General features: G+C 38.5%; 1 protein-coding gene across 1 annotated transcript in view; it reads right to left on the reverse strand.

The window, feature by feature from the left end:
- Positions 1–24,434, reverse strand: part of LOC147361942 (ATP-binding cassette sub-family C member 4-like) — a 221,769-nt gene that overhangs the window by 60,553 nt on the left and 136,782 nt on the right. Inside the window, 5 exon segments of the mRNA XM_086330260.1 lie at positions 17,034–17,225; positions 18,408–18,508; positions 19,451–19,561; positions 20,876–20,995; positions 24,173–24,323. Coding sequence (XP_086186386.1) covers positions 17,034–17,225; positions 18,408–18,508; positions 19,451–19,561; positions 20,876–20,995; positions 24,173–24,323 — 675 coding nt within the window.

Genomic DNA, 24,434 nt, shown 5'->3' on the forward strand with positions numbered 1-24,434 from the left:
CAGTCCGAGGAGAAAAGAGAGAAAGGACCTGAAAAAATATTTGAAGAAATAGTAGCTGAAAACTTCCCTAACATGGGAAAGGAAATAGTCAATGAAGTCCTAGAAGTACAGAGAGTCCCAGGCAGGATAAACCCAAGAAGGAACACACCAAGACACATAGTGAATCAAACTGACAAAAATTAAAGATAGAGATAAAATATTAAAAGCAACAAGGGAAAAATGGCAAATAACACATAAGGAAATTCCCATAAGGTTATCAGCTGATTTCTCAGTAGAAACTCTACAAGCCAGAATGGAATAGCATGATATATTTAAAGTGATGAAAGGGAAGAACCTAAAACCAAGAATACTCTATCCAGAAAGACTATTCTTCAGATTTGATGGAAAGATCAAACGCTTTACAGAAAAAAAAAAAGTTAAGTCACAACAATCCCAAAGAACTTCTTTAGGCAGAAAACACAAGAGAAGGAAAAGACCTACACAAAATAACCCAAAACAATTAAGAAAATGGTAATAAGATCATATGTATCAATAATTATGTTAACCATAAATGGATTAAATGTACCACCAAAATACATAGACTGGCTGGGCAGATGAGAATATGTGCATGTATGCACTTCCACTTACCACATCACACTACTTAACCCTCCAATTTGTATGTAATTATTTTATATTGTTAGGTTAATCATGTTCCCATTATGGTTTGTACTTGTAATTATCTTTTATTTTTTGTCTGGCTATTGATTGTGGAAACTGATAAACATCTTATAGTACTGTGATTTTTGCTTAATAATACAAATAGTTGTATCGTGATTGGTCAACAGAAAAGAACAGAATTCTATATCACTAAAGCTATCATTTAATATAAAAACCTGCAATCACTTTTTAAAATCCACATGCATAACAGAATTACCTTGTAATTTTATGAAAAATACAAATGCCCAGATATTGCCTTTCTCCAAAGCTCAAGATGTGTTTCTAATGAGCAGCCATGTTCAAAAGCAACTGGAATATATGATGATGTTTTTACTTTTATCTAGTGTGTTTCTGTTTTTCTATTTCATATTCAGTAGTCATATTTCATTTAGTTTGTTTTCCAATTTCTTTATCTCTCTTTTTCTTTGTTTGATGTTCTTTCACAGGCTTTACCAAGTATAGTTGAAAAGATTTAGTTGTGTGTATATATATAGCGAGAGTATGCATAACATAATATATATATTTTAGAAAGCTCACAAATTTTTGCCTAGCTATAAAAATTATGACATTTTGATTCCACTTGTTTGACATAGTATGCTACATTTCTAATTTATATTCACTCAAAACTGTGATATACTTCCATGTATTTTGGCATAAAGTATTACTACTAAAAGTCTAGAGAGTTTATTAGCTTAAATTATTTCAAAAAAATTTTAATGAGGCTTTAAACTTCTAATCCAATTCTGAGAATATAAAGATATACTATGTTGTAAATAAAAAACAACAACAACAGGAAATTAACATGTGATACAGTACTATTAGCCAAAGTACAGATTTTGTTCAAATCTCACAAAATTTTATGCTAGTATCCATTATTTGTTTTCACACTTTATTCCAGATTCCACATTGTATTTAATTGCATTGAGCAGCTTTAGCTATAAGTAGCAAATTCTGGTAAGTTCTCTTTTCATTTTTATTCTGTTACAAATATTTTCCAATTTTCCTAGTGACAGCATCTTAGATATACCCCTCATTTAAAAGCAGACATTTACCTTCCAAGTACATGGGATTTTTAAAGTATCGTTCATACTAATTTTTCATTTTTACATTACTTTCTCATTCAAATGTTTTCTTCTCTGCAATCACCTTCTGTTTTTTCAATCTTCTAACTTTATTGAGGTTTGCAATGGCTAAGTCAAAGATCTCTCTTGGTAAATGTCACACTGCACTTGAAAATTTTGATATTCATCTCTAACATAATTTCATAGTAATAAAAGAACAGACTCTGTATGATTTCAATACCTTTAGATCATGAAATTTCTACACCTGGTCTTATGTCTCTGGATATGTTTCAGTGTCTCCTAGTTTACAGTCTATAGGAACTTGAATAGAAACTGTATCTTTCTGTTGTGTGAAAACTGTATAAATCTTAATTACGTTGAATTGGTTCATAATGCTTTTCAGGTCTACAATATTCTTCTACTTCTCTCTACATTCATTCTATTAATTTCTGAGAGTTTGATATTGAAACTACAACTAAAAATCTTAATTTATCTACTTAAACAATTGTAATATATTGTGCAACAATATGTAACTTTGGTCTGTATTTTCCTAGTCTCCTGTAAAGTGTGATCATATTTTCATAATTTAAAAAATAAAAATAATAAAGAGAAAAATACAGTTATATAACTAAAATGAAAAGACTGTCAAAGAAAAGAGGCAATAGTCAGTAGACAAAATACACATAATGAGATCAACAACAGAAACACAAAGAGCACTTGCTATTTATATGGGACCATTCATCTGAGCACTTCAAAGGCATTTTACAAACCAATTAATATGTATAATTGCACCTTGGAAAGACACATGTCAAATATCAGTCTAGTTACTAAAACCAAAGCAGAGAGAAATTAAGTGTACCAACCATATGATCAGAGAATCAATATAATGCAGGTGAAATGCTGGTCATGAATTAAACTATATTACAGTAACTAGCTTTTAGTGGTGTGCATCAATCATGAATGCAGAAACTAGCCTTTTTTACCAATGAGCTTGCCCAACTGCAAATTCTCTGGTAGTAGCTTCCTTAGGGATGATTTCTTCACCATTTAGACTTCTAAATAAAAGGAAATGAGGGGCATAAGATATGTTCTTAGTCATTTGTAAATTAATTCAGTAAATGAGGACTGATTATTTGGTGGGAACACTACATAGTTTCTCATTTGAATTCCTCCAAAGTTTCAAAGTTTAATATGTAAAATACATAATGGCATTTCAAAAAATAATTATCTTTATAGAGATTAAATGTAAGAAAAGTGGGTTGACTTTACCTACCTTTGTAGCCATATTGTACCTTATGGTAAATTCTAATTTGTATAATTTAGGTAAACCCTCACTGCATACAGGCAGGTTTTAGTGCATATATATGCGACTCACATGTTCTGTATACAAGCAGACTTTGAGGATATTGCAGATTTAGTTCCACACCACCTTAATAAAGTGAGTTATCACAAAATAAGGTGAGTCATACTAATATTTTTTCTCTTGCACATTAAAGTTATGTTTATATACTATATATAAACTATATACTATACTGTAGTCTACTATATCTACTACTACAGGCAGGAATCCCTTAGAAGAAATGGAGTAGCCATCATGGTTAACAAAAGAGTCCAAAATGCAGTACTTGGATGAAATCTCAAAAATGACAGAATGATCTCTGTTCGTTTCCAAGGCAAACCATTCAATATCACAGTAATCCAAGTCTATGTCCCAACCAGTAATGCTGAAGAAGCTGAAGTTGAATGGTTCTATGAAGAACTGAAGAACTGTTAGTTCTATGAAGAACTAACACCCAAAAAAGACGTCCTTTTCATTATAGGGGACTGGAATGCAAAAGTAGGAAGTCAAGAAACACCTGGAGTAACAGGCAAATTTGGACTTGGAATACGGAATGAAGCAGGGCAAAGGCTAATAGAGTTTTGCCAAGAAAATGCACTGGTCATAGCAAACACCCTCTTCCAACAACACAAGAGAAGACTCTACACATGGACATCACCAGATGGTCAACACCGAAATCAGAGTGATTATATTCTTTGCAGCCAAAGATGGAGAAGCTCTATACAGTCAACAAAAACAAGACCAGGAGCTGACTGTGGCTCAGATCATGAACTTCTTATTGCCAAATTCAGACTTAAATTGAAGAAAGTAGGGAAAACCACTAGACCATTCAGGTATGACCTAAATCAAATCCCTTATGATTATACAGTGGAAGTGAGAAATAGATTTAAGGGATTAGATCTGATAGACAGAGTGCCTGATGAACTATGGATGGAGGTTCATGACACTGTACAGTAGACAGGGATCAAGACCATGCCCATGGAAAAGAAATGCAAAAAAGCAAAATTGCTGTCTGGGGAAGCCTTACAAATGGCTGTGAAAAGAAGAGAAACCAAAAGCAAAGGAGAAAAGGAAAGATATAAGCATCTGAATGCAGAGTTCCAAAGAATAGCAAGAAGAGATAAGAAAGCCTTCCGCCATGATCAATGCAAAGAAATTGAGGAAAAGAACAGAATGGGAAAGACTAGAGATTGCTTCAAGAAAATTAGAGATACCAAGGGAACATTTCATGCAAAGATGGGTTCGATAACAGACAGAAATGCTATGGACCTAACAGAAGCAGAAGATATTAAGAAGAGGTGGCAAGAATACACAGAAGAACTGTACAAAAAAATATCTTCATGACCCAGATAATCACGATGGTGTGATCACTCACCTAGAGCCAGACATCTTGGAATGTGAAGTCAAGTGGGCCTTAGAAAGCATCACTATCAACAAAGCTAATGGAGGTGATGGAATTCCAGTTGAGCTATTTCATTTCCTGAAAGATGATGCTGTGAAAGTGCTGCACTCAATATGCCAGCAAATTTGGAAAATTCAGCAGTGGCCAAAGGACTGGAAAAAGTCAGTTTTCATTCCAATCCCAAAGAAAGGTGATGCCAAAGAATGCTCAATCTACCGCACAATTGCACTCATCTCACAAGCTAGTAAGGTGATGCTCAAAATTCTCCAAGCCAGGCTTCAGCAATACGTGAACCGTGACCTTCCAGATGTTCAAGCTGGTTTTAGAAAAGGCAGAGGAACTAGAGATCAAATTGCCAACATCTGCTGGATCATGGAAAAAGCAAGAGAGTTCCAGAAAAACATCTATTTCTGCTTTATTGACTTGTCAAAGCCTTTGACTGTTTGGATCACAATAAACTGTGGGAAATTCTGAAAGAGATGGGAATACCAGACCACCTGACCTGCCTCTTGAGAAACCTATATGCAGGTCAGGAAGCAACAGTTAGAAGTGGACATGGAACAGACTGGTTCCAAATAGGAAAAGGAGTATGTCAAGGCTGTATATTTTCACCCTGCTTATTTAACTTATATGCAGAGTACATCATGAGAAACCCTGGGCTGGAAGAAGCACAAGCCAGAATCAAGATTGCTGGGAGAAATATCAATAATCTTATATATGCAGATGACACACACCACCCTTATGGCAGAAAGTGAAGAGGAACTAAAAATCCTCTTGATGAAGGTGAAAGTTCAGAGTGAAAAAGTTGGCTTAAAGCTCAACATGCAGAAAACGAAGATCATGGCATCTGGTCCCATCACTTCATGGGAAATAGATGGGGAAACAGTGGAAACAGTGGCAGACTTTATTTTGGGGGGCTCCAAAATCACTGCAGATGGTGACTGCAGCCATGAAATTAAAAGACGCTTACTCTTTGGAAGAAAAGTTATGACCAACCTAGATAGCATATTCAAAAGCAAAGACATTACTTTGCCAACAAAGGTCCGTCTAGTCAAGGCTATGGTTTTCCAGTAGTCATGTATGGATGTGAGAGTTGGACTGTGAAGAAGGCTGAGTGCCGAAGAATTGATGCTTTTGAACTGTGGTGTAGGAGAAGACTCTTGAGAGTCCCTTGGACTGCAAGGAGATCCAACCAGTCCATTTGAAGGAGATCAGCCCTGGGATTTCTTTGGAAGGAATGATGCTGAAGCTGAAACTCCAATACTTTGGCCACCTCATGCGAAGAGTTGACTCATTGGAAAAGACTCTGATACTGGGAGGGATTGGGGCAGGACGAGAAGGGGACGACAGAGGATGAGATGGCTGGATGGCATCACTGACTCAATGGACGTGAGTCTGAGTGAACTTCGGGAGTTGGTGATGGACAGGGAGGCCTGGCATGCTGCAATTCATGGGGTCGCAAAGAATCGGACATGACTGAGCAACTGAACTGAACTGAACTGTAGTATACTAAGTTTATAAAAATATTATGTCCAAAAAAATATATATGTGCCTTAAATTTCAAATACTTTATTGCTAAAAAGTGCTAACCACCAGAGCCGTTAGCAGACTGTAGTAACATTAAAGATCACTGGTGTCCATAACAAATAGTAATGAAAAATTATGAAATATTGGGAGAATTACCAAAATGTTACAAAGAGACACAAAGTGAGCAAATGTGGTAGGAAAAATGGTGCCAATGGACTTGGTTAATACAGGATTGTCACAAATGTTCAACTTGTAAAAAAAAATGTACTATTTATGAAGCACAATAAAACCAGCTATGTCTAGGACTTCCCTGGTGGCTCAGTGGATTAGAATCCACCTGTCAATTTCAGGGACACAGGTTCGATTTCTGATCCAGGAAGATTCCACTAAGCTAGTACACTGCAACCACTGAGCCCTTGTGCTACAACTACTGAGCCTGAGTGCCTAGAGCCTGTGCTCTGAAACAAGAGAGGCCACAGCAATGAGAAGCCCGTGCACCACAAGAATAGCCCATGCTCACTGCGACTAGGGAAAGCATATGTAAACCAACAATAATAATAATAATAAAAAAATCCAGCACAGCCAAAAATAAATAAAACTTAAAAAAAAAAAGTATGCCTGTACTTCTGGCTGTTCTCATATGTAAACTGACACACATCAGGACACAGGTGAGAACTGTGTCTGTGAGAGTGTGTGTATGTTCCCATACTATCAGCTCTACTGAAACTGATCCATCTGTGTAAACTGGAATATTTGCAAACCGGGTAAAAGGGCCACGATATACAGGGGCACCAAGAGCTGCTCTCAATCACAAGACTATGAGCTATAAACTTCAGTGAGGACATTATGAAGAAGACAAGTCAAAGAAAACCCAGCCCAGGCTATTCCTGCAAAGGAGTCATGAAAACTATAGTCTGTGTATTTCCTGGGTTGCAAATGGGTTTTACCAATTTCCTGTGGAGATTATCATGAGTATAAATAAATTTACATTCCTAACACCAAAAACTGGAGAAAATCTTAATTAAGCTGCTTTGTGACTACTATTTTCCATTTTTCCAAGAGCAGGGTTGGTCTCTGACAACCACATGAATTTAAGACATGTGAAGTTAGACATGATCAACTGGATCTCTCTTTAAACATCAAACTCAACATGATTGATACCCAGTGACCACACAAAACCACAAAACAGCCCCTTCCTCCAACTTCCCTAATTTACTCTCATTACTTCTTTGCCAAGCTGATAGACTCATGACAGCCACATTACTTCCAGTTTTCCCTGAGTCTGGAATGGTGCAACCCCTGAATATTCTACTGCAATGTTTCATGACTCAAACTCATTTTTATGCCTACATTCAATACCAGAATGCCAGGCTGCATCATCTTTTTAAAAATAAAATAAACTCTTTTCTTAATAATAATAAGTGCCAGTGCAAATGAACCTGAAAAGCTAATAAATACTACCCATTATCCCAGCACTCTGATAAAACCATTATTAAGATGTTGATATATATATATATTTTTTTTAATCAGGAAATTGTGATAACACATTTATAGGAGACTTGGAAAATATAGAACAAGGTTACATATGTTTCCACTATATAATTATTTTTTAAGTAAATAAATTAAGATTTTTAGCTGGAGTTTCAATATCAAACTCTCAAAAATTAATAGAATGAATATACAGAGAAGCAGAAAGATATAGCTATGGATATCCATAATAGAAGGAATACACAGAGAAACAGAAGGATATAGACCTGAAAAGCACTATGAACCAATTCAACATAATTAAGATTTAAACAGTTTTCACACAACAGTAGGATACAAATTCAAGTTCCCACAGACTGTAAGCTAGGAGACACAGGAGCATATCCAGAGACATAAATCAAGGTGCAAAAGTTTCATGTTCCAAAGGTATTGAAATCATACAGAGTCTGTTCTCTTTTTACTGTGGAATTATGTTAGAGATGAATATCAAAAGATATTTGAAAATAACCCACATATTTTCAAGTGCAGTATGACATTTACCAAGAGAGATCTTTGACTTAGTCATTGTAAACCTCAATAAAGTTGGACTGAAAAAAACACAGAGGGCTACTGCAGACAAGAAAGCATTTAAATGAGAAATCAGTATAAAGATACTATAAATTAAATCTCAAGTATTTGGAAATTAAATGTCCATTTTTAAATGAGTGCATCTAAGAAGCCATAAAAAGGACAATTAAAAAAAATATATTTGTAATAGAATAAAAATGAAAAGAGAATTTACCAGAATTTGTTGTGTGCGTCTAAAGCTGCTCAATGCAATTAAATACAATGTGCAATCTTCAATAAGGCATGAAAATAAATAATGGACAATGGCATAAAATTTTGTGAAAACTGAACAAAATCTTTACTTTAGTTAATAATATGGTATTACTTGTTAATTTTTGTTTTGTTTCATTTTTACAACATAGTATTTCTTTATATTCTCATAATTGGATTAGAAGTTTCAGGCCTCATTCAAAATGCTTTTTAAGTCACTAAGATAATAAATTTTCTAGATGTTTAGCAGTAATATTTTATGTCAAAATACATGGAAGTATATCAAAGTTTTGAGTGAATATAAATTAGAAATCCAGCATTCTATGCATACCAAGTAAAACAAGTGGAATCAAAAGGTCATAATTTTTTTCATCTGGGCAAAAATGCATAAATTTTCTAAAACACATATATTATAAATACTATACATATATGTATACAAAAGCTTTGCAACTATGCTTGAGAAAGAATAATAAAGAGATGGAAAAGTTGGAAATATGAACTAAATATAATGGAAACACTGAATAGAAAATAGAAAAAATGAAAGATACTAGATAAAAGTGAAAGATCATCATATAGTCCAGTTACTTTTAAACATGGCCACTCATTAGAAATACATCAGGAGCTTTGGAGAAAAATAGCAATACCTGGGCATTTGTACTTTTCAAAAAAATTCCAAGATAACCCTATTATGCATCTGGATTTTAAAAGGTGATTACAAGTTTTTCTATTAAATGGTAGCTTTAGTGATATAGAATTCTATGATTTTCTGTTGACGAATGATGATACAATGGTATTAAGTGAACAATAGTTATGTAATTACAATACTAAAATATGTTTATCAGTTTTCACATTGAATAGCTAGACCAAAAAAAAAAAGATAATTACAATTGCAAGGCATAATGGAAACATTATTAACCTAACAATATAAAATAATTACATACAAATTGGAGGGTTAAGTAGAGTGATGTAGTAAGTGGAAGTGCATACATGCACATATTCTCATTTGCCCAGCTAATCTATGTATTTTGGTTGGTGCATTTAATCCATTTACAGTTAAGGAAATTATCAATATGTATGATCATATTACCATTTTCTTAATTGTTTTGGATTTATTTTGTGTAGGTCTTTTCCTTCTCTTGTGTTTCCTGCCTCCAGAAGTTCCTTAAGCATTTTTTGTAAAGCAGGTTTGATGGTGCTGAATTCTCTCTCTTTTTTTTTTTTTTTTCTGTAAAGCTTTTGATTTCTCCATCAAATCTGAAGGAGAGTCTTGCTGGATAGAGTATACTTGGTTTTAGGTCTTTCCCTTTCATCACTTTAAATATATCAGGCCATTCCATTCTGGCTTATAGAGTTTCTATTGAGAAATCAGCTGACGATTTTATGGGGATTTCCTTGTATGTTATTTATCATTTTTCCCTTATTGCTTTTAATATTTTACCTCTATCTTTAATTTTTGTCAGTTTGATTCACTATGTATCTTGGGTGTTCCTTCTTGGGTTTATCCTGCCTGGGACTCTGCACTTCTAGGACTTTGTTGACTTATTTCCTTTCCCACGTTAGAGAAGTTTTCAGCTATTATTTCTTCAAACTGGGTTTTGGTCTGGTGGGCAGGGCCATGCTCAGTCAACCTGTAATCCAATTATCCACTGATGGGCGGGGTTGGGCTTCCTCCCTGCTCCTTGTTTAGTCTGAGGCAACCAATCCTGTACTCCATGAGGACTTATGCCAAGGAACTCCTTCCAGGACTGCTGTTGCCAGTGCTCCCATCTCCATGGCAGACAATTGCCCACCCATACCTCCACAGGAAACCCTCCAACACTAGCAGGTAGGTCTGGTTCAGCCTGCTTTGGGGTTACTATTTCTTTTCCCTGGATCTTGATGCACACGAGATTTTGTTTGTGCCCCCCAAGAGTGGAGTCTCTGTTTCCCTAGTCCTGTGTAAGTCCCACAGGTCCCACTGGTGTTTGAAGACTGATTCTCTGGGGATTTCCAGTCCCTCTGCTAGATCCCCAGGCTGGCAAGTCTGACATGAGGCTCAGAACCTTCACAACAGTGGGGCAACTTCTTTGGTATTATTGTTCTCCAGATTGTGTATTGCCCACCCAGCAGATATGGTATTTTATTTTATCATGTTTACACCCCTCCTACCATCTTTTTGCAGCTTCTTCTTTGACTTTGGACATTGGTTATCTTGTTTTGGTGGGTTCCAGCATCCTCCTGCCAGTGGTTGTTCAACAGCTGGTTGAGATTTTGGTGTTCTTGCAGGAGATGAGCATACACCCTTCTACTCCACTATCTTGAACCAGACAAGATGTTGATACATTTTCTTTCTTGTGTGTGTGTGTTCTTTCTTTTTATTATTTTTTTCTTTATTTCTGTGTATGTGTTTTTAAAGATGTAAGTTCATATATTTAAACAAAATAAGTTTAATATGAGTATATTGTTATAATGTTTTCATTTAGTATTTCATAAAAATATTTATTTAATGGGTACATAATATTACAGTGTATTTTATCATTTATTTAGCAAATCTCATATTGGTGGATATTCAGCCTCTATATTTTATTGCATATTATATATTATATCATATATAATATATATTATTATAAATAACTGTTTATTATCCTTGAAGCTAAATCTTTGGAAACAACCTTCTTTCCTTAAGATAAATTCTTGGATGTGAAACTGCTGAGAATCAGGTATGAACATTTTCAGAAGACGCTGTTAAGTACTGCCAACCTACCCTCCAGAAATATAGTATCATTTTCTATTCTCATCCATTTTCCTGCACATTCACAAACCACATAACTTTGTTTTGATTGACATCAGTTTGATTCCAAAAATGGGAATCAGCTTCCTAGGCACAACAGCTCCTGGCTCCCTGCCCACCACATCTGTCCGCTCAGGTCCACATGCATTCACTTCTCAGATTAAACTACCGAAGGACATCTCTGTGCCTGGCACTCCACCTCAGGAAGTCTCTTCTACAAACCTGTCCCCACTAACTTCTCCATTCTTCCTCTCCATGAATCAGCTTCCTTGGGGTCACTAGGTAGCTATGAGGGTTGAATGTGAAAATGTGTGCTAAACACCTGGTAGTTCATTTCTCTAAATGCTTTGAGGTGCCTAATTCTTCATTCACTGAATCATGGCACAGGGCCTTTGTTTATGCTGATCTCACCTCCCCAAAATGTCTTTTGCATACATTTCTACCTGCTGAAACCCTATCCAAAGGTCACTAAGTGTCTCACATGCCTAATTCCTCAGAAATGCTCTCCCTTGTCCCTCCACATGGCCTTCTCCCAACCCTAACAGATGTTATATCATCTTTTTCTAAATTTCTATACAAATTGTGGCCACCTTCTATTTTATAAGCGCTTCCCCAGTGGCTCAGCAGTAAAGAATCTGCCTGCAATGCGGGAGATGCTGGAGACGTTGATTCAATACCTGAGTTGGGAAGATCCCCTGCAGTAGAGCATAGCAACCCACTCCAGTATTCTTGCCTGGAGAATCCCATGGACAGAGGAGCCTGGCAGGCTACAATCCATAGGTTGTACAGAGTCAGACACAACTGAAGCGACTTAGCACAAGCTATAAAGCTAATATAGCCATTTACTCATTTCTTCAACTGGACTATATATGTTGACAGCAGGATATTTACTGGATTTACCTTTATATTATTTGGATTATTTGTGGTGTTCTGTGCAAAAGAAGCATTCCATAGAGATCTGAGGTTTTAACTGAAGCTGGAGAAATTTATGTAAAATTGATTACCATATTATTTAGGTATACGATAAGCTAGAAAGAGATACACACATAGCAGTTAAATCCTCTAGCCATAAATACACCTGAAAAGGCCAACCTCTCATTTTCACGGAAGAAACAATTTATACAGTATAAGTGATGAAGGTCATTTTATAGCTCATGAAAACGAAAAGTATCTGTGTTTAAGCATTTACTGTGGGCTGGCCTATATTCCAGGTGCTTTACATGTCTTATCTTGTTTAATTTGTATTAATCTGTGTGTTTGTAAAGTTGCTCATTTTTGTGTCTGACTCTGAAACCCCATGGACTGTAGCCTGCCAGGCTTCTTTCTCTGTGGGATTTTCCAGGCAATAATAGTGGAGTGGGAAGCCATTTCCTTCTCCAGGAGATCTTCCTGACCCAGGAATTGAACTCACATCTTCTAAGTCCCCCACATTGGCAGGCAGGTTCTTTACCACTGCACCACCTGGGAAGCCCTAATTTATATTAATACAACAACCCTAATGGTTTGGTCCTACCACTTTCACTTTGCAAAAGTAAAGACTGAGGCTTTTAAGATTAGTCTGTCTGAAACAACAGAGCTCATAAGTCACAAGACAGGACTCAAACCCATGTGCACTGGCCTCTTTTCCACCTGTTGCTTTCCTCCTTATCTCCTGGATATCCTGGCACCTTATCATAGCCCTCTGGGTAGCTAGAACAGAGAAAGTGGGGAGAGGTGTAGCTGTAGTTAAAGGAGAAGGCCTACCATATAGATCCTATGGCCAGAGAGTTAAAGCATGACAATGGACACGTGTGTGTATAACGTGGTGGGTGTGTCAAAAAGGATGAAATCTCTAAGCAGAGAGGGTACCCGTGGTCAGGTGGGCTGGCTGTCAGCAGGAAGAATCGGCACCCACAGCTGGGCTGGGAGAGAAACCTGCTGCTAAATGGGGCTCGTGGTCCCTGGGCAACAGGCCAAAGAGACCTTGTGCCCTGCTCAGGGCAGCAAGACATTTTTGATCCCATCAGGTAAAGAAAGAGCTACACATACGCTGCTGCATGGGGTTGTCTCTGACTTCAGGTCCAGGCAGGACTGAATTTGTGGGAAATCCCTCCAGTCCCTACAGGAGGCTGGTGATGGGGAAGGCGGGAGCAGGATGAAAACTGCCTGTGATAAAAACAGACTCCACTAGAAAGGTACAAATAAATGCAATGGAATCACATAGAGTTGAATTATAATGTAAAAGTGCAATTTGTAGAACATAAAAGCAAATAAATCTGTAGGGTAAGTGGCACAGAACTTTCTATAGCCTCATGCTCAGTTACAACATGGGTTTGGTTGATTAACGAGCTCAATTTCAAACTGTCAAAGGACATTTCATGGAAATCATGGATTATCAGTCATGAAAAACTGTCTGTGGGATAGAAAGGGCTTTACTGGGAGTTTCCTGTTCAAATGTGATGCTGAGTCAAGAGGTCTGGGTGGACCTGAGACTACATTTCTAAGAAGCTCCCAGGTGATGTAGGTGCTGCTGGCCCTGGAAACACAGTCTGAGTCTCAGGAAATTAGAAAGCTGGGAGGGGAAGTGGGACAATCTGGAAGTAAGGACAGGGGTTATTGAAAAAATATTAGGTAAAAAATGAGAAAATGTAGGATAGTAATAATTTTCACATTATAACAAGGTCTAGTAAGCATCTGTAAAAATGTATTATCCGAGTAATAGCTTTGAGCAATAAAAAGAATAAATAAATAACAAACCAATCTACCTCTAAAGCTGGAAAATGTTTTACAATGGCCCAGAAAGTACCCTCGAAAATGATCAAATCAATCACAAAATCACCTAAACGAAAAACTTTTAGCCCATGTTAAGAATCTACCTGGAAAGGCTAGAGTGTTTTTTAATATCATTTTGGGTCTTTATTTTTACTTGCTGTTTATTTCATTAATTAGAAACATGCATGGTACCTACTACATTTTCCTGTTGACTCTTAACTTCTGAGAATCGGGACAGTAGAGGATATGATGGAAAGAGAATAGAACCCCACTTCTGCTGGGCTGGCTCATTGCCACGTCCTTCCCTGAAGCAGCCTCTCTCAATCAAATCCAACACCAAAGGGGTGTCCCAAAAGGGAGGCAGAAGAGGTCTGTTCTGGTTTAGTCTCTTCTTTAAGACTGCCCTGGTCTCAGCCAAGGGCCTCAAGTTGCGTGTGAAAGGAACATCACCAACAGACCTGGAGGCTGGCAGGTCCAGGTCACAAACCTCTCTGCCATCTCCCACTTGTATCTTTCTCTACTCCTTTGACTTTTCTTTCATTGAGTTTCATTGCTTTTATCCCAGGAGAGAAATACTGGGATGTACACAGGTGGAGTGAAATGGCTTCACTACTAGGCTGCCTGAGTATAATCTCCCAACACAGAAATTAAGCTAATGGTGATGCTGTGGTTGGACAATGACACATGTCAAAAGTCATGTTATTGCAATTATTAATTCAGTCTCCAGATTCAGTCTTCCCTCAAACATTTTAGAACCTCAGGTAACTCTATGATTTGAGGGTTTAAGATGATAGAATACAAATATGTTATGTTCCTAACATATACTGCAGAGTTTCTTAGATAATTCATATTTTTGGCTTTGTGGGAAATTTAAGATGAGTGCAAATTAACAGAAATAAATTTACAACCAAAAATATGGTAGAAACATTGCTGTTGTTGTTGTTCAGTTGTTAACAAACATCACCTACAGTGCTCTCAGGGACAAGACTGCATCAAAAGTGCAGTGAATGTTTTCCCAGCACAGGAGTCCTCACCTTTCCCCAGGTCGACAATAAAACTGGAAATAGATAAAAGGGAGCTTTTGCCCTGTGACTAACTTAAGCTGCTTCCTGGGTATCATTTGGGCACTAAATTAAATATTTATTCTTCCATGTCACAAGGGTTTCATTCATTAAATTATGGCTATAGTCCACTAGATGAGTCTGTAGTGGAGAGAGCAATTTTAAAGTATTTAACACGTTAGGTAATCAGTTGTTTATGGAATTATCGTCTGTATGTTGGTTACTGGCTGCTCACACCTGTGTGTTACTCACTCACCCAGCCAGAAGTCCCTTAGCACCCTCTATGTGCCCTGGAAAATGTCACTTTCTGGGGAACAAATATGAAAATAAGATGATCCCTGAACTTAAGAAGCCTCAGGGTTCTTTGTGACACAGACCCAGATTTATAAGTCATGCCACAGGTGCTATCTTTTAACTGTGGTAAAATTCACATAACAAAATTGACCAACTTGACAATTTTTAAGTGTACAGTTTAGTGTTAGGCATAGTCATATTGTTGTGCAACCAATCTTCAGAACATTCTATGCTTCATAAAACTGAAATTCTATACTCATTAAACAGTAACTCCTCATTTCCCCTCCCCAGTTCCAGGTGACCACCATTCTACTTTCTGTCTTTATGAATTTGATTACTCTAGGAACCTCATATAAGTGTAATAATACAGTATTTGTTGCTTTTATTTCTGGCTTATTTCATTTAACATAATGTCCTCATGGTTTATCTATAGGTTGGACTTTTCTTCCTTTTTAAAGCTGAACAATATTTCATTGTAAGGCTACACCACATTTGTTTATCCATTCATCTGTTGATGGAATTTGGATGCTTTCAAGTTTTGGCTACCATAATTAATTCTGTTGTGAACACAGATGTGCCATAAATGCTATCTTGAAAAGAATATATAAGATGCTGAAGAAGAATTGAAGGTCTCGCAGAGAAGATGCATTAGAATTAACTCAGAAAATGAAGACATTCATCAGCTAGATGATGGAGGGGACGGGTCTGTGAGGCAGAAGGGCTGTGTGTGCACACTGGAAGCTGGGAGAATGTGGTGCTTTGAGGGGAACCTACACACTACCTGAGTACAAAGAGGGTGTGTAAGTCAGGAGACATACTGGCTAGAGAGGTAGATGGGGGAAGAGCCTCCTACCACCTTGTCTGTTCTGGTTTAGTCTCTTTAAGACTCTGCCCTGGTCTCAGCCAAGAGCCTCAAGCTGAGTATGAAAGGAATATCAACAGACCTGTAGCCTGGCAAGTCCAGGTTACAAGCCTCTCTTATGTCTCCCATGTGGATCTTTCCCTGTTCCTGTGGCTCTGCTTCATTGACTCTGATCAAATTTCTGGACTCTGCCTTTAGCTGGGGCCTCTGGTTCCTTTGGAGAAGGCAATGGCACCCCACTCCAGTACTCTTGCCTGGAAAATCCCATGGACGGAGGAGCCTGGTAGGCTGCAGTCCATTGGGTCGCTAAGAGTCGGACACGACTGAGCGACTTCACTTTCACTTTCACTTTCTGGTTCCTTACACATGATTTAGTCATGATTCTGGGCCTGCTGGTATGGATTTGGGGTTGTGCTATGGTTCCAGCATCATCTTAACACAGACTGGTAAGTAGGGATCAGATCTGTGCTTCAGAAAGAAGCAGTCTGTGGGTGGGATGGGAAAGTGTGGGTTAGCAGAGAGCAAGTCTACAGAAAGAGTCGAGAGACAGAGGAGGAGGCTGCAACTGAAGGGCACCATGGGAGGAAGAGAAGATTTCAGAAGTACATAAAAGAAAAAATGGAAAGGAATGAGATATTGGTGAGTTAGGGACAAGGAGCCAGGGCTGACTTCCAAGACCCTTCATGAATAATCAGGTGTCACATACAGTGTCCTGGATTAGGTAAAGTCCCGGTTCCAGAGCCCAGAGCCCATCAACCACCATGAGGGAACTCAAGACACAGGGAAAGAAAGCCCAGGATCCCCATTCTGTGATCAGTTTCCAAGAAAGATTCACCCACAATGTCACTGATCTAACCTGCATTCACAGAGGAAGAAAGAGTCCCCAGACACACTAACAAAGAATAACAGCAGCAGATACAGTGGTAAATCTTTAGCTGGATTTTAAAGAGGTAAACGGCTTAAACAAACCTTTTCTCCTGACTTAATGTCTGGTGACAGGTCCACAAGTACTGGAGGCCCATCTAAGCTGTATGTGAAGTTAATCCTCTCAAAGGTAATCCATCCATTATATGGCCAGCCTGGTGGTGGACGATACTCATATTCCCAGCGTGCTTCTTGTTTGAGGTTTGTATATTCAGTCACCCTTTCTACTGAAATCATCTGAAAGACATATCACATGAGTTAGGAACAGAGCATCTTACTTATAGATGCTCAGAAACTGTAAGTGAAATTTCTGCATTTGTATCTATATCTGCTTTTATAATTTTAAGGATGTCTCTGGTCTGCTGTTGCTGCTGCTGCTGCTAAGTCACTTCAGCCGTGTTCGACTCTGCCACCCCATAGATGGCAGCCCACCAGGCTCCCTCGTCCCTGGGATTCTCCAGGCAAGAACACTGGAGTGGGTTGCCATTTCTTTCTCCAATGCATGAAAGTGAAAAGTGAAAGTGAAGTCACTCAGTCACTGGTCTAAGCGACCCCAAAAGACAGAAGTAGGAGCTTGATGAAGCCTTTGATGATTTGCAGATTTATTGTCTTTTTACCCTTTCACTTACAGCGACTTCCTTAAACATGTTAAGATTTTACTGATCTACTTTTCACATATGAATCAAAAACAAGCGAATTTTGTCAAAGAAAAGAACACTTAAAGACCAAACAGCAATGTGTGGCTACAGAAGGGCCACCTGTGATAGACAAACATAACTGGATTGTCATCAAACCTCATTTCACATTGTACTCTATTAGGGGAATGAAATGGAAAATGTTTGTTTTTATTGTTTTTCTTCTTTTAGGAGAAGGTATAGATACTCAAAAGAGGAGACAATTTACATATTGACTAAGGCCTCCTAAACAACCATAACTCGATACCTCTGATAGCACATTCCAAGAGGAACACCAGCAAATTTAGATGTTCAACACATACAAGAATAAATGCTAAAATGGGGGGAGGGGAACGAGATCTGTTAACTAAACAAAAAACTCAAAATACTAAATTCTCCATTTACCAAGAATGAAGAGTTATCCATTAAGACACGAAAACAAACAAGCACCTAAGAAATTAGCTAATATCATCTTTAGGATTTCAGAACCTTCCTCCTACAGACATATTTATTACATGTGAAGTTGGCTTGTGATGAATGTAAAACCTGCTGCATACAGGTCTGAGAAAAAGATATATTTTTAATTTTTAATTTTACATTAATTTTAAATAGATGGAGGAACATATAAAAAATTGTTATCTATGATATAAAAATAACAGTTTTAATACATTACATAAGAAGAGCTTTTATGCCATTTAATGGCAAGAAAACTTAAAAAGATAAAGAACATTAAGATAAACATCACCAGGTTCTCAACTTCAATGCTTTGCCTGATGCACCACTGGAACGTCCCCATGAGTGTGAGGGCAAGAGACAGGACCAGGCCAACCTGCCCAGGAGTCAAATCTAAAAAAGGAAGAAGAAGGGGAATATAATCAATCCTGTTCTTAACCATGAGCCCAGCGCCTCTGTCAATTTACTAAAAAGACTCATTTATATATTTAAACCACTTGCATATAAAGATAATGTTACACATAGTTTTACTATTTGTTGATTGAAACCATAATACAGTGAAAAAAACCCCACTAGAATTTAAAAAGACTACAAAATGAGTTTATTAATCCTAACAGGATTGACATTCACTGGACAGTATTATATAGGTGACAAATAATAACATTATTCACATTTCCATCATTATGGTTTCAAGAACATTTATATAATTTCACTTTGTATATCCAAGGCAGCTGCAGTTGAAACTACGGGGCGGGGGGGGTGGGGGTGGGGGGGCGGGAAAGACAACTGGTTCTAACAGCCAGTGTTTTTAAATCTAAAATATTATTCTCATTGTCCCGTATTATAGATTTTGATTCAATGCTGTTACCATGGAATAGTTAGAGATGGTGAATTCATGGCATACATGCCAATACCTGCTCATCTGGTACCCACACAGCAGTGAGGACACTGTTCTTTCCTACAGAGAATCTTTCTCATCTCAGTGAACCAGGCACCTGCAACTAATCCAAGTAACCCTAAAACTAACTGGACAAAAGCTTAATGTAATAGTAAACTTGGTTTTCTCCTCCCAACTCATGACACTATCTGGAATGTTCAGAAGGGCAGCTTACCACAGCTCTATAGACCTCAACCCATTCAAAGATAAAGATAAAAGATCTCATTGAAACACAGATGATTTCATATAGTCCACACCATGGAATCATATGCTGAAAACACTTTAATACAATTCATTAGAACCAAACAGTACATATTAGACAAGATGGGAAGAGTTTAATACATGTAAATAAAACTATAAATTATAATGATATGACACATAATTACATTTATACTTACTTTCTGCCAGAATCAGGGACACAAAGGCAACAACAGTGACAAAGATGGCACAGGTGACATCCAGATACACAGCGAGCCATCGGGACGTCGTCAAAAGCAGGAACAAGGTCTCTGGATTTTTGAACCATAATACATACAATAAAATGGTAGAAAAATCATGTTAACTGATTCTAATGAGGAAGAGCATTTTGCTCAGCTGAGCTATAGAAGATTTTACACAAGGTAGGACAGCAAAGTTACATATCCAAGTAACCTAAAGAAACCACAAGACAATGTGTGATACACATAGGAATCAATCCAAGGGCTCTGTGGGAAGCATACACTGAAAACTTAAATCCACAGGTTGTCAACAGAAAGATAGTTCTAAGAAAGAAGAGGGAAAATGGCCTCATTGGTGCATTTCCTGCAGTTAAGTTCAGTTCAGTTGCTCAGTTGTGTCCGACTCTTTGCGACCTCATGGATTGCAGTAAGCCAGGCTTCCCTATCCATCACCAGCTCCTGGAGTTTACCCAAACTCATGTCCATTGAGTTGGTGATGCCATCCACTATTCCTGCAGAGCTGGGCCTCAACCTGAAGATCATCCTCTCAAAGGGTCAACTGTTCCCAGCTCTCTGACAGCAGACAGCACAGCTCACACTCTGATTCCAGCACCTTCTGCTCTCACTACAGGGCCCGGCACGTGTTTATTCTTCGGAGCCAATGTCTAAATGACCATCAGCTAACAGGATCTGCATGTGGCTTTCAAAATGCCATTTTATCTTCAAAATACAGTACAAATTGAAGATATGGGCCAGGATTTTATAGACTTAGAGTAAATTCTGAAATTTCTACCTAGAAAAAACTTCACTGATAGAAAGAATAATACACATCAAGCAGAAAGCAAATCTGATAATCAGGAAATTATTTTTCTCAGTCAGGTCTACCACTTTACATGCCCATGCTCTACAAAGAGAGTCAGCCACTACAGTCTGGGGGCCAAGAATGGCCACCACCTGGTTTTGTGAATAAAGTTTTATTGGAACACAGCCACATTTGCTGCCTGTCTTTGCTCTACAACAAGAAAGTTGAAAAATTACAATAGAGACAGTATAGCATACAAAGCCTACAATATTTTCTGTCTGGATCCTTGCAAAAAAAAAAAAAAAAAAGTTTGTTGACTCCTACTCTAAAGGAACAGAAGACCAAAGGGCACAGTGATGGAAGCACAATGCAAGTCAATGAAGGTGAAAAAGCAGAGGTGTGACAGGAGAAGAGAGGAATACAGAAGGGATGTTGAGAGGAGGGGTGGGGGAGGCAGGTGTGCAGAGGGGGATGAGGGGTGGCACAGAGAGAGGTGCTGGCCAGCCAGGCCACCCGAGAGGGAGGTCAGGCCTCAGAAGGCAGCACATCCCATCCTTAGAAATCATCTCCAGAAACTTACAGACCTGAGTGCAAATCCTGGTATGCATCAAACAGTTCCTGAAATTTCTGTTCAGCTTTGTATGCCCGGATGGTCCAGAGTCCCCGGAGAGAAGATGTTAAGTGGGAAAACACTGGGCTCCGTGCTGGGGAAGCAGAGACAGACACACCACAGAGAAAGTCAGGGAGGTTGAATGCAAGGAAGCCAATGGTCTCCTGTGCTCTCTGGTCACAGGTTGGGCTAAATGGTATACTTAGGGCTTCCTGGCAGGCTGCCTGGAAGAGGAGGGACAATACCCCTTTAGGAGAGGATCCTCCATGTGACCTTCAAACTCCTGATAATACCAAGCTTCACTTTAACAACCTGGAAATTAAAGATTCTCTTGAACCCATTTTTACCAAATTCAAATTACAGCTAGATTTAGATAAAGAAATTCTTTATTAGCTCATTTATCAAGGTCCTTCTCAAATATGCCTCCCTCCAAATTCGTCCCTGGCATCTCTCCAGCTGGAAATCGTTCACTACTTTTTTCTTAATGTATTAAAATATGATTGATTTACGATAATGTGTTTCAGATACACAACATAGTGATTCAGTTATTTTATTGATTATATTCCATTATAGATTATTACAAGATATTGAATAAAATTCCCTATGTTTTACAGTATATCCTTGTTTCTTACCAGTCTGATCTATAGTAGTGTATATTTGTTAATTCCATATTCCTCAGTTGCCTTTCCTTGCCTTTCTTTCCCTTATGGTAACTGTAAGTTTGTTTTCTATCTCCTAGTCTGTTTCTGCCTTATATATAGATTCATTTGTATTATTTTTTTTAGATTCTACATATAAGTGATATCATATTTGTCTTTCTCTGTCTGATTTCACTTACAATGTTGCTCTCTAGGTCCATCCATATTGCTGAAAATTGCCAACATTTCATCCTTTTTATGGCTAATTATTACTCACTAATTTTTGAGTCAGTAGCATTCCAAATTTTAATTCTCTGTGAAAGTCCTTACTACACTGAATTTTGATGAACTGCCTGTGTGTTAGATGAGTACCCTAAGGGCTGGGATAGAGTCAATACATCCCCCACACCGGACCAGAGGCAGACATCGGACAGGAGCGAGATGAATAATGTGAGCAGACAGTCTGCCATCTCACAGGGCCTCTCCCTGCACCTGTGCCAGGAGCCTCTGTGCGGGTCATGGAGAACCTGGTACTGCACCACCCTTGTGCCCACAGGACCCAGCAGATGAGGAGTCTTTGAATGGTCTTGATTTCCACTCCAGAGAACCTGATTGATGTTTTTATAACTTCCCTGCTAGAAACTTGAGGTATTTGGAGATCACTGTGGCATGTGACACTCACATCACCCTTTTAGAATCTGACAGTGGCCTTAGTGCCCATTCTCTTTTGAATGATTTCATGTGGGTTAGGGGTCTGGTGTCACATCACTGGTCTTTCACTTCCTGCCATCTTCTCTAAGAGCACACTGACCATGAGCACCAGGGTCAGGCTCCTACCCATCAGGGAACAGGTGGGCTTCAGGCTGGGAGGAACAGGGCAGGGAGGACCCCTTTAGGTTCTCATTCCCCACCATGAACAAGGCTGTAACTTGCTGTTGTCAGGGGCATATAGTGAGTCTGTGACCTCTGTTTGGGATGAGTAATAACTTGTGCTATATCAGCAGGAAATACTGACATCACTTTGTTACCTGTGCATATCCTAGAGAAGACCTGTTAACAAAACCTGGAGGTTAAAGGGAAGGTAAGGTCACTTATGTTGTTGGAGGCTATAGAGACTTTAAAAGATGATGGGGAAAAAAATCAAGGGCGGTAAACTCCAAAGTATTTTCAGAATATTTCCATAGTCCAGCATTCAAATACCTGCCTGGGTAACAGTTCAGTCAATACTGAGGTGTACTGGGTGCTACAGGTGTGGATGGTGGGCAGGGTTGGTGTACAAATGAGCAAAGACATAGGACTTCCTCTTCTGCGTGTGTCCCTGGTTCCATAAGGCAGGAGGAAGCAGGCTTCCTCCTGTGAGACACTGGGGCTCAGAGAGGGTGAGTTCTGGGCAGTGGGAGGACAGCCTCAGCTAAAGGCCAGCTAACCATCCACTGGGCCCTGGGGCTCTTTCCACCTGGGAAATCTGACCAGAAACCCTGTTTTTTGTTTGTTTGTTTGATTTAATATTGATGCAATATGTTTGTGCATTAATGAAATAAGCTCTGAATTATTTTATCCTCTATGATTACCTGTAAAAGAGAATTATTAATCATAAAATGTATTCCCCATCATTCTAAAGCTAGAAATTTGGATGGAATAATAGACTACATGCTTACTGAATGGAACCCCCACCTGTGTCCTTCAAAGGGGATTATTTTCAGCATCATTTATATGAACAGCCTTGGGAAGAATATACTTCAAACAGTGTGGTACCAACTCAAATACTGGGTGATGATAAAACGCAAACCTGAAAATTACAGGACTTATCTTTTCTAAACAATCCAACCACTCCATCCTAAGGGAAATCAGTCCTGAATATTCATTGGAAGGACTGATTTTAAAGTTGATACTCCAATATTTTGGCCACCTGTTGCAAAGAACTGACTCATTTGAAAAGATCCTGATGCTGGGAAAGGCGGGAGGAGAAGGGGATGACAGAGAATGAGATGGTTGGATGGCATCACCGACTCAATGGACATGAGTTTGAGCAGACTCTGGGAGTTGGTGATGGACAGGGAGGCCTGGCGTGCTGCAGGCCATGGGGTTGCAAAGAGTGGGACACAACTGAGTAACTGAACTGAACAACTGCAACTTAATTGCCATCTTTTAGATACGTGAAAGAATGTATTTTTCAAATGTATCACTTCTGACATATGAGTTTATTTCCTGAGGCTTCCTTTCCTTTTCCTAATATTTTTCTTTCCTTGTAATTTCCAGTAAATTACGGGTAAGAAAAACCCTCTATTTTTCTTCTAAATTAGTTCCAACAAGATAAAACATTTCATTTTTTAGAAAAACATTTATTGAGTGGCTGCTCTGTTAGGAAGTATGTCATGAGTAAGATAGAAACAGTCCCTGTCCTCATGGTGCTCACATTGTGCTCCTTGTGTTAAAGTGCAAAGCAGCAGCTAACCTGCCACCTTAAAGGGCCACAGTGACTCACAGGGGCCATAATATTCAGTCACCTAAGATTAACTTAGTGAGAAATTCCAGAAGACAGAGTCTTCAGAATTTCAGGGGTCTCGTTAATTGTGACATAACTGGAAGTCAGTCTGCATTACCCTCCCAAACCTGAGAGCCCCGGTACTCACTTGTGCATTCCAGGCGTTTCACATTTCGTGACGTCTCTAAGAAATATCGCCGGAGAGCAAAGACAATGATGCCAAGGGGAATCACAGGTATAGCAATCCAAGGAATCACAGCCACCATCACACCCACCACACCAACCACAAGTAGAACTGTCTGAAATAGTGAAAATAAATAAGAGGCCACTTTTTCAAGGAGATTTTTCAAAGAAAAACTACCATTTTGGTTTTTTTAGGTTTAAACTCCTTCCTCGAAAGACATGTAGGA

This window comes from Bos grunniens, chromosome 12 (assembly GCF_055505025.1).
Source record: "Bos grunniens cultivar Pamir isolate PY7600 chromosome 12, Bosgru_T2T1.0, whole genome shotgun sequence".
NCBI classification, from domain to species: domain Eukaryota; kingdom Metazoa; phylum Chordata; class Mammalia; order Artiodactyla; family Bovidae; genus Bos; species Bos grunniens.